At 37.3% G+C, this 15,514-nt stretch overlaps 1 protein-coding gene across 2 annotated transcripts; it reads right to left on the bottom strand.

Annotated features, from left to right (window-relative positions):
• Window positions 1-268: 268 nt before the first annotated feature.
• On the bottom strand, window positions 269-11,137 carry LOC148849284 (histidine kinase 1-like). 2 transcript variants are annotated; one of them, XM_088948738.1, is made up of 14 exons: window positions 10,820-11,137; window positions 9,561-9,803; window positions 9,359-9,443; window positions 8,652-9,280; window positions 8,206-8,453; window positions 6,989-7,148; window positions 6,350-6,476; window positions 6,113-6,202; window positions 4,570-4,755; window positions 4,395-4,464; window positions 3,877-3,919; window positions 3,243-3,383; window positions 984-2,180; window positions 269-795 (listed from the first exon to the last, which is right to left on the bottom strand). In XM_088948738.1, the coding sequence occupies exons 1-14, from the start codon at window positions 11,072-11,074 to the stop codon at window positions 589-591; spliced, it is 3,681 nt and encodes a 1,226-aa protein (XP_088804864.1). In that variant the 5' UTR covers window positions 11,075-11,137; the 3' UTR covers window positions 269-588. The 2 variants fall into 2 exon arrangements, with proteins under 2 accessions (XP_088804864.1, XP_088804863.1); XM_088948737.1 differs by having other exon boundaries at window positions 8,652-9,443.
• Window positions 11,138-15,514: the final 4,377 nt, after the last annotated feature.

Raw genomic sequence — 15,514 nt, 5'->3', positions numbered from 1 at the left:
ACCGGTTTACCCTACTTATTTAGCAGAAAAGAAAATAAAGAATGAATGAAAAAAAACCCGATTCTTTTCAAAAGGAGGATCCTCATTTTACACTTTTACCAGCTCCAGTCCAGGAGGCAACTCAGCAGGTTCGGTTCTTGATCATGTCACATATGAATTAATGCGTCAGTGTATTTAACCGCTGAATTTACATCTTATTTATATATGTATGATTATTCTGGGTCACTGTTTGATGGGAACGGAGTTATACTTTGCTACTGAAGAGTAATTGATGGAAATTCTTGTGTCACATTCGTTTTGAACTCGAGTTTTGTTCTTCCTTCTCAAATCCGGTGGGGTTTTTCTCTTTCTTGTATGAACATTTCTGTTAGGAACTAAGGATAAATATCATATATACACGAAAACAATCCTTACAGGAAAGAACACAGCACAGTGGGGTACTAGTAGGATGGTTTTTCTCGACGTGAAACGCTTATTGTTTTGATGGCATCCAACTATACACCAGGCTACCGGCCAATGAATTTGTTAGCTTGGAACTTGTGTGAAACTCAAGCAGTTGTGTTCTTCTTTGAGACAGCTGTATGCCATTCACTTAGTAAGTGTAAGGATGGTGGAGATCATTTTCTTGCAGTCAATTGGCTTTGTTAGGTATGCATCCATACCCACTTCCAAGCATTTGGCTTCGTCTGATGACATCGCATGGGCTGTCAGTGCAATGATGGGAATGTGCAAACCAGTCCCTGCCTCAAATTTCCTGATTTGTTTTGTTGCTTCATAGCCATCCATCTTTGGCATCTGGCATTATGATAATAATAGTGGGAATTAGAAGCACTAGTTTGGATTTCAACATTTATATCTAAATCTATACAACAACATATGTTTAGTCATATAGGAAACATACATGAATTTTTTACATCCAACAGTATGATAAATAGATAAGATGCAGTTGGAGGCATGGTTGAGTAAATGTACTACTTGTTTACCTGACAATCCATGAGGACCAAATCAATTTTGTGAAATTTTGGGACTTCTGCCTGAGATCTGGTTTCTCCATCCTGGTTGGAAGATCCCCTTATTCCATGTCCATCTTCACTGAAAATGAGTTTCAGAGTTTCCACTGCCTGCAGCCCATCTCCTACAGCCACAACAGTAGCTCCCATCTTTTCCAACATTATTGTTGCAACTCTTTGTAATACTGGTGTATCTTCTGCGAGCAGTATACACAAACCTCCAAGAGGATTTCGTCCATTAACTACCTTACCTGAGTCCATATGATCTTCTTCTTTAGGAATGTTGCTGATTATTCGATGTTCACCACATCTTGAACTTCCACATTCAATTTCTGTTAAAACCGATATGTTTTTTCTGCATACTAACTTCTTTGCTAAATCCTCAACGTTAGAAGTATTTTGCCCTGCTTGACATGGGAACCTTTCTTTCAAATTGTTTTCTTCTAAATGGAGTTGATTTGGCTCAACTGAACTGTTGTGAACAGTCTTATAATCTGACAGACCAGGTGTTGAAATTCTTCCTCCTGGATTCTCTCCAGTTTGAGATGTGGCTTTTCTTGAGCTAACAATTCTTTCTTCAGCTGTATCAGAGTCATCTGATCTGGCAATATCAAAATGAATGGGATCAATTTCAAAACATTCACGCAAGTCACCTGGCATTGTCAAAATTCCTGAATCATCCAAACTCTTCTGCTGCAACTCAAGATTCCTTTCTTTTATGGCAGCTTCCAGAATCTGAACCATTTTTGCTTTGTAGAGAGGTTTATTAACCATCAGTAGATGACCTTTCCTTCGGAGTTCCATTTTAACAACATTGGGGGTGTCATGGTTTAGTATCCATGCAAACTTTGCTTTCCCATGATATTTATCAAGGAACTTCAGCTGCTCATTCCATATGTCTGTACTTAGGTCAAGTATCCCTATATCAACTACCATGACAACATTTGAAGTTGTCATGGTTTGAACTTTTAACTCTTCAGGTCTGGAAGGATTACTTGTTGTATGTTCATTGGATCCGCTTTTGGGGATTACAATGCTGGCTTTGAATACTTCCTTAATATTTTGTGTTAGTTCGTTCCAGTCAGATGCTTCCCAAGTGCACACTCTTTGTTTTCTTAACCATTGAGACATTATCAATCTACCCATATTGCCATTAAGTGCAAGCAACACCTTCACTCACAATGTAAATTTATATTAGTAATTGCTCTTATGAACATGACAAGATAGATTGCAGTCAACAAGTCAAGACGTCTTTTAAGTTTTATCTGAACTGTCACATATGAATGCCATTTATATTTTTCTATAAATGGTAAAATATATTTTACAGAGGCGCACACTATGTAAAATATCAATTATAATTACTTCAGTATTCTGTTTCTTCTTTCAAAATCTGGTCAAAGTGATGATTTACTTTAGCATATTTCTTACATATATACTAGTCAATGACCAACTTGTATTGTGTATGGGGCAACTATCCCAAAGTAATTAGTTTGGGGCCCAGCCCACTATCCATCTTTTTCTTAAAATCTGTTTCTCATATAGCCATGTGGACAAACTGGTTGGTTCCTAAAACTTTATCATATGTGATAACCTAATTCTGAGCAATCCTCTCCTAGATTTTCTCCCATGTTTAGACAATACTTCCCTTAATAAATTCTAGCTTAGATAGGAAATGAAGTTTCTAATCTCAATCTCCAAATTTTCTAAACAAATTTTGTGTCACTCAACTTGGTCCTATGGAAATTAAAAAAGACAATTATAGTTCAAAAATATTTATGTACTAGATTATTTAAATTACTCATAAATGATAAATATAATTACAATAATTTACTTGTGTATTAGATAACATGGTTGTCCTCTGCTTGTCATAGGGTCATTATCTAGTATGCCTTCGTACAATAGTAGCTTTTAAATGTTAATTAGTGTATGCCCCTCTTATAGAGAATAGGACTTGCCTAGATCAATACATATTTTATTTTTCCTATTTTACTGACTGGAAAATCTAAGGAAAAAACACAAAAAATGCAATCACAGTAAGCCACAAAACATACATTCATTAATGGCAAGTCTAATACTCTATACTTAGTAATGCATGATGTCAAGGAGTGTATCTGAACAAGAATCAGCTTTTCCAGTATTACAAAAGGTACTCCCTGATGTACTACATATAATCAAAATTTTCACAACTTAATTGCTCAAAATTAAGAAGAAAGCAAAAAGATTGCCACTGACCATCATGCTATGTTTGGAAAAATCAATTTGATAAATTTGTCCTGTGCCATCCAAAGGTGTTCTAAGCATCAAATATAGCTGCATCAGAGTGCCTGGACCATCTTTTCTGACAACTTTGATTTCTCCACTCATCTTATTAATCTGGATCAACCGTGTTATCACAAGCAATATGGAAGGCATCAAGAATGAGATGCAGAGGACCATATACATATATCAGTAAATGGTAAATATGAATACTTGTTTGGGATGGGTGAAGTGAATAATTGTTCATAGCTTTGCTATTGTGATCCATCAATTGCAGTTCAAACCAGAAAAGGGTGAGTGCAGGTATGCAAAATGTGCATAACCTGTAACTGAAGCTTCTTATGACACTCCATAACATATATTTGATAAAAATTTAAATCTAGCAAAACTGTAAGAATACTTTTCTATAAAAGAAGTTGTAAGAGTAATTCTGATTTTCAGAACTACAGTTGTTGGATGGATTAAATAGCCAAACAGGTTAAATTTTTATTCTGTGTCTCAACCCATCCTGACAAGTAATCCTCTTCTTTCATGTCTGACCATCCTTTTATTTTTCTTTTTGCTTTAACATACATAATAAATATATACTTCTGGAAACATTTTAACTCACCAAGGTTCGAACTATGCATAGGCCAAGACCAGTCCCACCATGCCTGAGAAAAGTACAGAACTTAAGAACAAAAAGATATAAGCTTTATAATTTATATGTTCTATCTTCCATAAAAACATGGATTTATAGGAAGGTGTTTATATGGTTGTAAAACCAAAAGTTTACTAAATTGTGAATAAATTTTACCTTGGCATACAATTGAGATGCATGTGCATCACTTTAGTATAGCACATGGCCCAAGAATATGACAAGACAATTCTAACTATTCCTAACCATCTGGTGTGGAGCATTTATCATGGCTAATGGCCATTGGAGGTAGTTATTTAGTTAGGCTAATAGGCATATCTAATAGGAAACATCCTGATCCATATCCAATCCAAGAGTAGCCTACTAATTGGATGACCCTATCCATCATATGTGTATCATGTGCTGACCTGCAGACCTGGGTCTATGACAATGTTTCTGGACAAGAAAAAAATTCCATTGTGGGGTTATAAGATTTATGCAAAGCTGCTTACAATCTGGTTGTTGAGGGATCAGCTTGCTCAAAGCTTTCAAATACAGATTCCCATTTGCTTGGATCAATTCCTACAGAAAAAGAAACCACTAGTAATCTATTTCAAAGGTGATGATATTGTTGTTAATCTGAGGCAAAATTATTAGTGCTTGATTACATAGCCATAAAGTTCATACCACAGCCAGTGTCATCAAGTTCAAAGCAGAGAATGACTTTTTTATCTTTCTTGAAGGTTTTCTTTGCATGGCTTCCATGTTGCTTCAATTTTGTTTTGTTTGCATAACATGATTCCTTCTGACTGAGGGGAAACTTCACAATGTTAAATGAATTCTCACACCACCCTCGCAGAATTATGTGGCCCGCTGTAAGCAATTAGAAACTGTAAATACTGCTTGTTATAACATTTTGTAAAAGAAGAGGACTATTAGTTCTGTTCTATCATAATTTTTAGTTTCCATTAATCTTGGTTACCATTTACATATCCTTAATATTGGTGTTTGAAAAACTATAGGTTAATATTGCAAAAAGCACTTCCACAAACAATGTTACTTGTGCAAGGGATCTTAAGCTGAAGGCTTGGTTTTAGGTGGTCCAATTGATAATACAAAGACATTCTACATAATTCTGCCCACGTATGCAAGTGTTTCAACTATTCGGTTGGTGGTCCTCAGTTAGGTGAGATGTAGGATTAGAATCATATCAATTATCTACAGTAAGCACCCATTGATGGGCAAAAATGAACCAAATTTTGGGATACTAAAAAGTTATATGGTTTAATGATATACAGAAAATGCAATGCACTGATTGGCTGCAAACCTTAAAGTTTCTGAGTTTGTTAGTGTTGGGTTTCACGTGTGAGTGGGCAAGTACAAGAGTGGCCCATAGCCCAATAGCTTAGGCTTTTGGGTTGTAAGTGGTGTTCATCAGAGTGTGTAAGTCCTACACATGTTAAAGTGTATGGGCTTCCCAGTTATGGTGACTCCCCTCGATGCACAACGGTTAGCACCAATTGTTCAGATCTATCTTTAGGCTATCCAGATGGTATAGCATCTGGATGGAGGGTATTGGGCAGTCAATAAATAACATGACCAAAAATTGAGTGTGGCATGAATGCATATGGTGAGATAGATGAGTGGTAAAACTAGAAAGGATAGGGTCATAAATGAAATCATTTGAAGGAACCTATGAGTAGCTCTAATAGGTGGTAAAATGAAAGAAAATAGGCAAAGTTGGTTTTATGACGTGCATAGAGGACCATCTACAGCACTCATAAGAAGAAGCCATCTATTGCAAGTTGAAGGGGCTAGAAGGGCTAGGGGCAGAATGAAAAGGACATGGGTTGAAGTAGTAAGAAATGACTTAAGTGTTCATAATTTAACAATGGATATGGCACTAAACAGAATGAAATGGATAAATGGGATTCATGTAGCTGACCCCATATAGTTGGGACAAGGCTAAGATGATGATGATGATGATGATGATCCAGATGGTATAGCATGGAAAACACTAAGATTCTGTCTCCTTAACATGGGCAGATAGGAAAAACTCATATTTTCCTTAGGTTCCATTCTCTTTTCTGTTTTAAGAGTTCCCATTAAAGTTCTTAGTTGTTGAATTCCTAAGAAATTATGACGATTTTCTCTTATATTAATTTGATTGTTAAATTAGGAATATTTTGAGAGATTGCAAATTAATCCTTAATGGCAAAGGTGCACTTACATGATGTGAACTTCATAGAATTGCTAATTAGATTTGCAAATATTTGAACCACTCTAGCAGAGTCTCCTTGGACAAATTTTGGCATATCATCTACAAAAGAATAAGTACAAGGAAAAATATCATTAGGAATAAAATACTTTAAACCAATAATATGAGAGTTGTTAAGTAAATTGGAGTCTTTTTCATTAGTTTTTGGTGTTGGACCAAATAAGTTTCAAATGATGGAGGCAACCATACCAGAGAGATCTAGAACTGTCTCCACATTGTGGTTAATACATTGCACAGAGAACATATCCACAAGTCCTTCAAGTTCTCGCCCCAAGTCAAACTCAGCTTCTTCCAATACTAGTTTTCCAGATTCAACCTATAAAAAATTTTAATAGTGACACACTGAATTTTTTTGGTGATTACAAAAATATATCAATAGAAAATAAATTCTTATTGGTGAACTGCAATCCATTTTATGTTTCTGATAAAATACTGCATGGAATTTTAAATTGCTTTTTTTTATGATTGACCTTGAGGTACAAAATTCTTGATAAATTCATAAACCGGGCAACTTTTAATGTTCACTCAACAAGCCACCTCATAGGCCATAATCTAAAACACAACTTTTTACCTGTCTTGCTTATACTATTACCTTGGTATTTATTTATGCAGGTTTTACTTGTTTTCGCATATATGCTGTTTTTGTAGTTTTTCTGCATGACTTTTGTCATACATGGAATTCTAAATTTAAGAAATTAATATTGCTACAGTTTTACTGTAAAAAAAGCAGAAGACTTAAAACATAGTTTCATAAAAGGAAATTAACATAGTATATAAATATGAATGTTTTCACTCATAGAAGCACCCTTTTGTATTCTAACATCTCACCTTACTAAGGTCCAAAATGTTGTTGAGAAGCCGAAGTAGAGCATTTGAGCATTTACGGATCTGGGTAACTGTTGCATATTGCTCATTTGTGAGGAAATTATCACACATAAGAATGTCTAGCAACCCAATCACTGCAGCCATAGGTGTTCGCAGCTCATGACTGTAAAGCAATCAAAGGAGACAGTTATTTTCTCCCTATAGTTATCTCCATGGAATCTTATAGGGCATCAAATTTATTCTGTATATAGGATAAACTATTATATTCGAATTGTAGGCCTATATATCTGAAATGAAAGTAACAACGGAATACAAATCCATTTACTATTTCATGTCAAAGGAGTTGAGAAACAGGGAAATTGAATTGTGAGGCTATTTTTTTATGAGAAACCATTGATTGTATGCAAATAAAGGGAAAAAAATCTAGTTGATCACTTTTTATTGACATATAACAATCTAAGTCAATATGCTTGCTGCACTCATGGAGTGGGCAATTTGGTTGCTTCAGGGCCAGATCATGGCTTCTACTTCTACCCGTATGAGGAAAGTTGACTGAGATGGTTTAGTTATGTGCAAATAAGATATAGACAATGTACTGATAATGAGTTACTTGAGCAAATAGAAGCAGTGTTGTCAAAACTGGACTGGATTTTGACACATTTTCCATTGATTTATGAATCATAATGTTTGACTGCCCAATTTGCTCAAAGAAAAAAAATCTTAAAAACAAAAAGAAATATTACATACTCATATAATCTTTTACCCTTATCCAAATCAAGCATAAAACAGTAAATATTATTTATAAGGTATAGCATCTACTAGTTAGGAAACTTGGAGAAAGTAGCACAATGTGGGATTATGGCCAAATGAAAGCAGTAGTAATTCAGAAGCTTGAATTCCTTTATGTCTGTGATGTGATACTGTGTTACTTTATATCAAACTTTTTTGTCTCTCCTATCTAAGAGAATGGTATGTGAAATATTGTAAACAGTTCCAGAACTAATAACCAGGTAATTAACAAATTTCCACGCTAAAGTGTTCGGACATTTCAAAATTATATACATTGAACAATTATTTTCTTATTCTGTGAGAGCTTTTAAACGCAACAGACACCATTTGTTTAAACACCTTGGACTTGTCATTTACAAAATTCAGGATATCAAATTCAATTCTTTAATATTCTTTACCATTAATAGTAAAACATAAACTAGTTTAATGACCTCATGTTTGCTAAGAACTGGCTCTTGTAGTTGCTTGATGCCTCTGCCCTTCTTCTTGCATCAAGATGGCTTATCAGTTCTGCTCTTAGTTTCATTTCCTTTGATACTCCACTTGTTAGTATTAAAATGCAAAGGCACCCAACGAGTAGAATACAAACAGAGGCAGATATCAATATGACAAACGTCTTAAACGCTCTCTCATCCACCTTTCCCATTATGTATCTCCTAGGAATTATAATTACCCCCACCTGTACATACAGAACATATATAGCTAGTAAACACAAAAGCAGACATTGAAGTAAAACCAAAAGTAAAATGAAGAAACTTGGAAGATTATCACCTTTTCATGTCATTAAGGGTTTAACAAAGAACAAAATGAGATAATTGGCAGTTAAAACAAATTAAAACTATTCTGAGCAAAAAACTGCAATGAGGTTTGACCTTACCATAGGGAGTCTTTTTAATTTTAAGAAGAAAGAGTCAATATAATATTGCTGGTGGCCGAGCTTGGCATTCTCAACATGAATCTCATGGTTAGGAGGAAAATTGTTGCCATAGGCTCTCTGCAGCCACTGAGCTCCTAGTCTTATAATACGATCCTCTGAATCAACAGGCATCATAAGTTCAGGCCCAGATGTTGAGTTCCTCAAGAGTGGGGCATTTGTTGATGTGGCAAGTACATAACCCTCCTGAGAGGTTAGATACATGTAACCACTATGTAGTTCCATTAATTCTCTCATCAGCTGACCTACACTGTAAAGTGCTGTAGTAACACCCACAACTGCTACAATACTTTCATTAGAACGGTCCCTAACTGGCAATGCAGATGAAAGCAATGGAGAGTCTGTAAATTTGCTCACTGCAACATGCCATGAAGCTGCTCCATCTGGTACTTCCGACAGGCCTGCTATATTGATTAGATCTTCTGGTGGAACTGGTCTGGGTTCCCCTATCCTCTCACCAGTTACTGGATCTAGTGGTTCACGGTACCATATTGCAGACATGTTGCCATACAGGGATTGATCACTCCAGCCTCGATATGATGATAGCGTGTTGAGTTTGTTTGTCCCTCTACCTGAAGAATTTACAAATTCTGAATAGATGTAGAATGTGTTGTTACTCTGGTGATCTCTGTGAAAAGCCTGGACAATACCATTTTTGTAACTTGTAGTTATTGCATTCAGAGCCTTTCGACTTGCAAAGAGTGCCCATGTTACATTCCTCATCACTTCATACATCTGCTAAGAATCAGATTTAGTTCATATCAGTAGGAGAAAAACACTTTTAAAATGATCTTTAGATGGAATCCTTAAAGAATAAAATGAAAATGATGAAAATGGAACGGAGAGATCAACCTCATCTTCCTGTGCTCGAGACATCATTCCGTCATACCGTCCAATTACATATTCAGAGAGCTTAACCTGAGCCTTGGTTATTTCAACTGTAGAATTCAAAATGTTCCACATCCGCAATATGGGACGCTGTAGAAGTTCAAAACGGAGTTCATAGGCTAAGCTGTTTATTGATTTTGTTGTATACACCCTTGTGAAATGCCATGTCAATATTGTTAGCATCCCAATTAAAATGGCTAGCATGACCTGCACAGGCAAGATGAAATGTCATTGTAGAATAAAGAGGCATTGACACCTATCCATGGTTTTGAAAACCGGACCAGATCAGATGGTCGAACCATTTGACTCAGAAATGCTCATGGCTCTGGATTTAGTTTTGTACCCAAAACCATTCGACCGGGGTTCGGACCGTTTGTTCTGGGAACTGACGATCAATTAAAGCTGTTCTATTTCCAGTAAGATGCTGCATCTGCAGCACCATGATGCTGGAATTGAAACTGCAGATGCAGCTTTTTCTGTTTGGTACCAATGCCATAGGAAATGTTTTCAGCACAAGTACCCATTATTCAGTTCCATATCATTGCCCTGTTCGCAGTAACAGGAAATGCCAAATTTAATATTGCTCCAAGCTATGCCTTCCCGATTTCTGAGGTGTGGCTTGAAGCATCATTTTTTATTAAAAAATAGTTCTAAACAAATGCCCGTTTTCTAAAACACAGTTTTTTTCTGACATGATGCCAATGTAACGGAGCAACGGTGACAAAGCCAAACAGACGCAACAGGAACTCACACATCACCCGCACCATGATGCTGCATCTGCAGCATCCATGCCAAACATATACATAGTTTGTTTGATTTAGATAGAAATTTGAATGGGAATTAAAATCGACTGGAATGGGATTTATTCTCAAGGGAGGAAGAGAGAATGGTCATTCCTTGGATTACATCTAACCAAATAGTTGGAATTGAAATCACCCATAATAAAAACTAAGGTTACAACGAACTGTTTAGGGTCCAGTTCCTAGGTCAAATGGTCTGACCATTCGAACTGAACGGATAAAAAAAAATTAAAAAATAAAGAATGGCCAAAAAACTGTTGTCCAGGTTGACAGTTTGACTGTCTGAGTCAACGGTTCGTTGATCAAATCAACGGTTTTTGGCCAAAAGACGGTTTTGGGGTGAAACAAAACCGGTCAAGTGACCGGTTTCCGGTTTTTCTGGTCCGCTCCGGTTTTGAAAACATTGACAAAAACATAGCATACCATGATGGCGAGACGGACGACGAAAACACTGTAGTAGGATGACAGGCAATGCGCACTACTTGTATATTGAAAATCTTCTTCCTCGACCTCTCCCTGGAGAATTCTTCTCCGACGTGGGATACTGTTTTCGTTCTCCCCAGGGATGAACCCAAAGAACCTGTTAAAGAGCCTTCTCGGTCCCAGAACCATTGGTTTACTCAGAACTGACAAGGACTCAAAGCTCACTGACGGGATTCTTTGTTCTTTGTCCGCCATTGATTCTTATCTGCTCGACAGGCTTACTTTGGAGGAGTGGAGTGAAGGAAATGAAGAAGAAAATTGAAACAGCAGTTATATCCTTATGCTTATAGAGATGTTTAATATCTTTTGTATATATAGAAAGGAAGAAGTATCTTACATGACCGTGACAGGATATTTGGCTCTCAGTGTGAGGATATGGAATAAAGAGAAATGAAACCATGTAGCTGTAGCCTGTATGGACGACATGAGATAAATATTTGTTATTTGTTGGAGAGCATATGTGGGTTGATTCAAAATCCAATTTTGAACTTGTATAAAGCATTTAGTGATCTAATTCATGAAGATATTTCTTTCATCTAACCTTTGAGGTTGAGGAGATGACCAATCTCTGTATGCTATAATGGCGAATGGTGATCACTGATCACTTCAAATCCAAAATTAAAATCACAAAGATGTAGGCGTGCTACCATCTTCCTTCACACTTTTTATCCTCAAGAAGCCAGTTTGTCTGGTTCCACCTCATTAATCCACCATGGATTCCTGGTGCATCGTTGTTCCCATCACACCACTTACTCAAGCTTTAAGAGATATAGAATATAAGCGCTTCTACTTTATATACTTAGTGCTCAACTCAACTTCTTACCTAAAAAAGGATCGACTTTGGATTTTGCAAATTACATGTTTTGAGACCCTACCAATCCATGCTAACAATGTTAATTTCTAGCTGGCAGTAAATAGCAAAATCTGGACCCATCTAATCTGTATATAAGGCATGGCAATTCTCTCATTAGAGATTCATCGACTTCACGAAACAGCTTAATATTTTAGGTTGAATTTCAAAATCAGAGTCTGTTTGACTAAGTGGTTTAGCGTTCAATCCTTATAGCTTCCATAAGGTATGGCAATTCCCTCGTTAGAGATTCGGCAACTTCATGTAACCGCTTAAGCTTTTAGGTGAATATCGAAATCATTAGAGTCTGTTCGATTAAGTGGTGTAGTGTTTAATCCTTATAGCCTCCATTATAATTAATTACATTGAGGCATAAGGTATGAACAGACCTGAAATTGTCTATGCTTCAAGGTATGAATGAGCTTTTGCACGAGGGGATATGTTAGAGAGTAAAAACCTATTCAGGAACTCACCTAACAGCTCAAGCTTTTAGGTTGAATCGTTCCTTGAGAGTTCTTTTGACTAGAAAATTATGTGCAACCCAAATCTAGCTTAAATGATTATGGAGTCCCGAAGAACCAAAAAGGTTTGATTGTAAGGACAGGAATAGACTGGACTGGTCAAACCAACATGAATCTGACCCCACTTATGAAATAAGGCCAGACCAAACTGGAAGGACTGAATCGGTTTAGTCGGGTTGGACCAATAGCCAGCAGACTAACCACACTTATGGGAGAAAAAGGAATTGTCTAGGCATGGATGGGTGGTGCTGGAAGTTGGACTTGGTTTATGAACAGAGCCTAGCCGGCCCATCAAAATCATTGTTGCATGTACAAATTGGGTTTGGCTCCCGAACCGGGGAAAGATCCGGTTGGTTTAGTCTGAATTGTTCCAACTTTTGCTGTAAAAGGGGATAATAAATATGACTACCAAACCCCATAAAATTATAGTTTCACATAGTCATAAAGGTGTTCAAGCTGATTCGATTTCGATATTCTTTCTTTTAACGATAGCGATGCTCACTAGGAACCATTTGCCATTATAAAATTCTGTATTCCTGCAGCCATGCCATGCTATTCCATCAAACGACGGAATTGTTCCTTAGACTAGGGTTGAGAAAAAAAATTTGAAAAATCAAATCGACGGAAATCAAACAAAAAATTCGGTTAAACAAATTGGTTGGTTCGGTTTTGATTTGTATTTTAAAAAATCGAAGATATCAGTTTAGTTTCGGTTAGCTAAAATAGAAAATCGGCAGTTAATTAAACCGATCGGTATATATATATATATTTAGATATTTTTTATGTATATTTATATATATTTTATATTTTCTATACATTATAAATTAATGTATGTGCATTATATATTAATATATATTTATAATATATAATATGTTATTTATTTTAAAATATAATATTATATATATTTCTAATATTTTATTATATATTTATATATTTTTCTATAATAAATAATAAAAACCGAAAAATTGATAAACTGGTCTGATGGTTAACCAAACCAGTCAACCGATTAACCGATCGATTTCAATTGGGTTTTGGTCACCTGTTTTCTAAAAACTGATAACCCCAATTCGATTTCAAAAATTAGCACCGAACCGTGGGCACCCCTACCTTAGACCATAGAGGAGAGGGTTTAGGTAGTGGGCCATGGGCTCGGCCCACTTAAAGAGCCAATTACATTATTGCATTTGTTGATATTCAAAAATCCCAATGCCACGGCCAATTGTTGTGGTTTATGTCCACACACAAGACCCGTTGCAAATCATGCTCAGTCAAACTAGGTGAAGGAATGATGGGACCAATGAAGAAGTTTTATTAGATAAAAAGTAGCCTCAGGAGTTGTTCTCTTTCTTCACAACTATAGCTCATAAAAAACGATGACAAATGGGCCTTGATATATTGGGAGAGCCCATCAACCCAGAGTAGGAAACCCATGAAATGAAACCATTTTGAATTTTTGATAGCTACATACATTGACTCAGTAAGTGCCAAGTGAAAGATTCTAAGTAATGCAGACAAATGACAAATTCTGCGAAGTGACGCATCTTATCTTTCTCTATCAAAAAAATCTTTGGTTGTCAAAATCGAATCTCACAAGGATAGCGAGTGAATTAAAAAAATAAAAACCAGATCGCCAATATTTCTCATAGATTACGTGGCTTTGTTATCTACCGTTGAAAGGATTATTCTCTCCTTTCAGTTGATTATAGTACAGACTGACTGAACAAGAGAACAATCATCCAATCTCTTCCTTGGTGGACCTACTAATGGACTCATCAGAGGTTCCTATGCCTTGGTGCACCTGTTACATCAACTGAGCTTAAACCCAACAGAAGCCCATGCAAACCCCAAAATGAACCTGCATGAAGTTGGATAAAAATCGTCAAAGTGTGTTCCAAAACTCTAATTTCATAAAGCTTAGTATTTGTGTTTGCATATTGGGCTTGGGCTGAAACAGACCCAACCTACCATATAAGAGGTGATATGGTGTAATCCGGCTGCTTCTTGTTGGAGATAATCTGGCTGTTAACAACTACGAGAACTGAGGTTCCTGCAAGAAAGGAGTCAGAGATCTCGAGGTGGTTTATCCGGCGGGGATACTCCGATGCTTAAGTTAGCACGTAGTAGAGAGCTTGAAGATGATATCAGAGAATTAGAGAGCTAGAGAGCAACGGTTACACATCATACCTTCGCCCCTGGGGGGTGAGGTCTTTATATACCAAAGTCTGCACGGGTTTGGTGGAGCAGTTCCTGGATCCTTGCTGTGATGGGATCCACTTTCATGTTAGGTGGGGATAATGCCACCAACCAGTAAGGTTGCCCATCTCCGCCTGAATCGGGGAGTGGGTGAGCTAATATACCTGTTACAAGTCATAATCCCGTAAAATGCGGGGTACGGTGGTGAGCTCCTCTGGGTTGTCACGCGGAGGTCGGCATGATTAGGTAGTGAGCTGCCTGTAAAGTGTCAAGCTATTTGGTGGCGAGCTGCCTGAGCTCGTGTTTTTAGACCCGACTTGCTCTGAATGCTGAAGTGCCTTAATACTGAGATGATCTTGCACCGAGGTAGGCTTGTCCAGAGGTAAAATCTTTTCAAGGTGGGCCCAGCTGTCCGAGCTTGATCTGTAGCGGACTTGGTACCGTTATCCTGGCCGCGAACTGATACTGAGGTGATCTTCGTTCAGGATGATCTTAGCTCGAAGTAACTCTAGTTAGGGGTAATAGGGTACATGAGGTTGCTTTGTAGTGAACTGATCTTGCTGGCTGTCACTTATGCCGAGTCACGTCCACGTGTCTCCCTGTTATGAGGTCGGACCAAATTTTCCTTCATCAATTGCCCCCCACTCCCCGAGCTAGGGGTCTTGACCTAGTGCGGGGAGTTCACGATGTGACAAGTGGATTTGGCTCGAAGTCTAGGCCGCTCTGTTAGATAGGTCACGTGCGGTTTACGCGCGAACGTCATGCGATCTATAAATTTCGTGGACGCCAAAAAACATGCTAAACTGTTTTCGACCTCGAGGGTCGTGCAGTCGGTTTTCTTAGGAGCTGTTAGAATGCTTTGATCTCGACCGTTGCTTCTCTGATATAGTGGCTATAAATATGGGGGGACCCGAGATTCGTTTTTCTCGCCACAAATTCATAAGTCTGTTCTGAGGTCGCGTCGGAAGCCCTCAGCTCGCCACCCCTTCTTAGCTTTGCGAGGTCTCTCCCTTCTTTTCTTGGTGAGTTTGCAATTTTCTTGGTTTAAGTATGTCTAGTTCTAGTTTAGAC

Source organism: Nelumbo lutea, chromosome 6, assembly GCF_056320005.1.
Source record: "Nelumbo lutea isolate HS-2025 chromosome 6, American lotus-T2T, whole genome shotgun sequence".
Classification (NCBI taxonomy): domain Eukaryota; kingdom Viridiplantae; phylum Streptophyta; class Magnoliopsida; order Proteales; family Nelumbonaceae; genus Nelumbo; species Nelumbo lutea.
The sequence above is the reverse complement of the archived record's forward strand: the minus strand, read 5'-3'. Positions and strand labels throughout refer to the sequence as shown.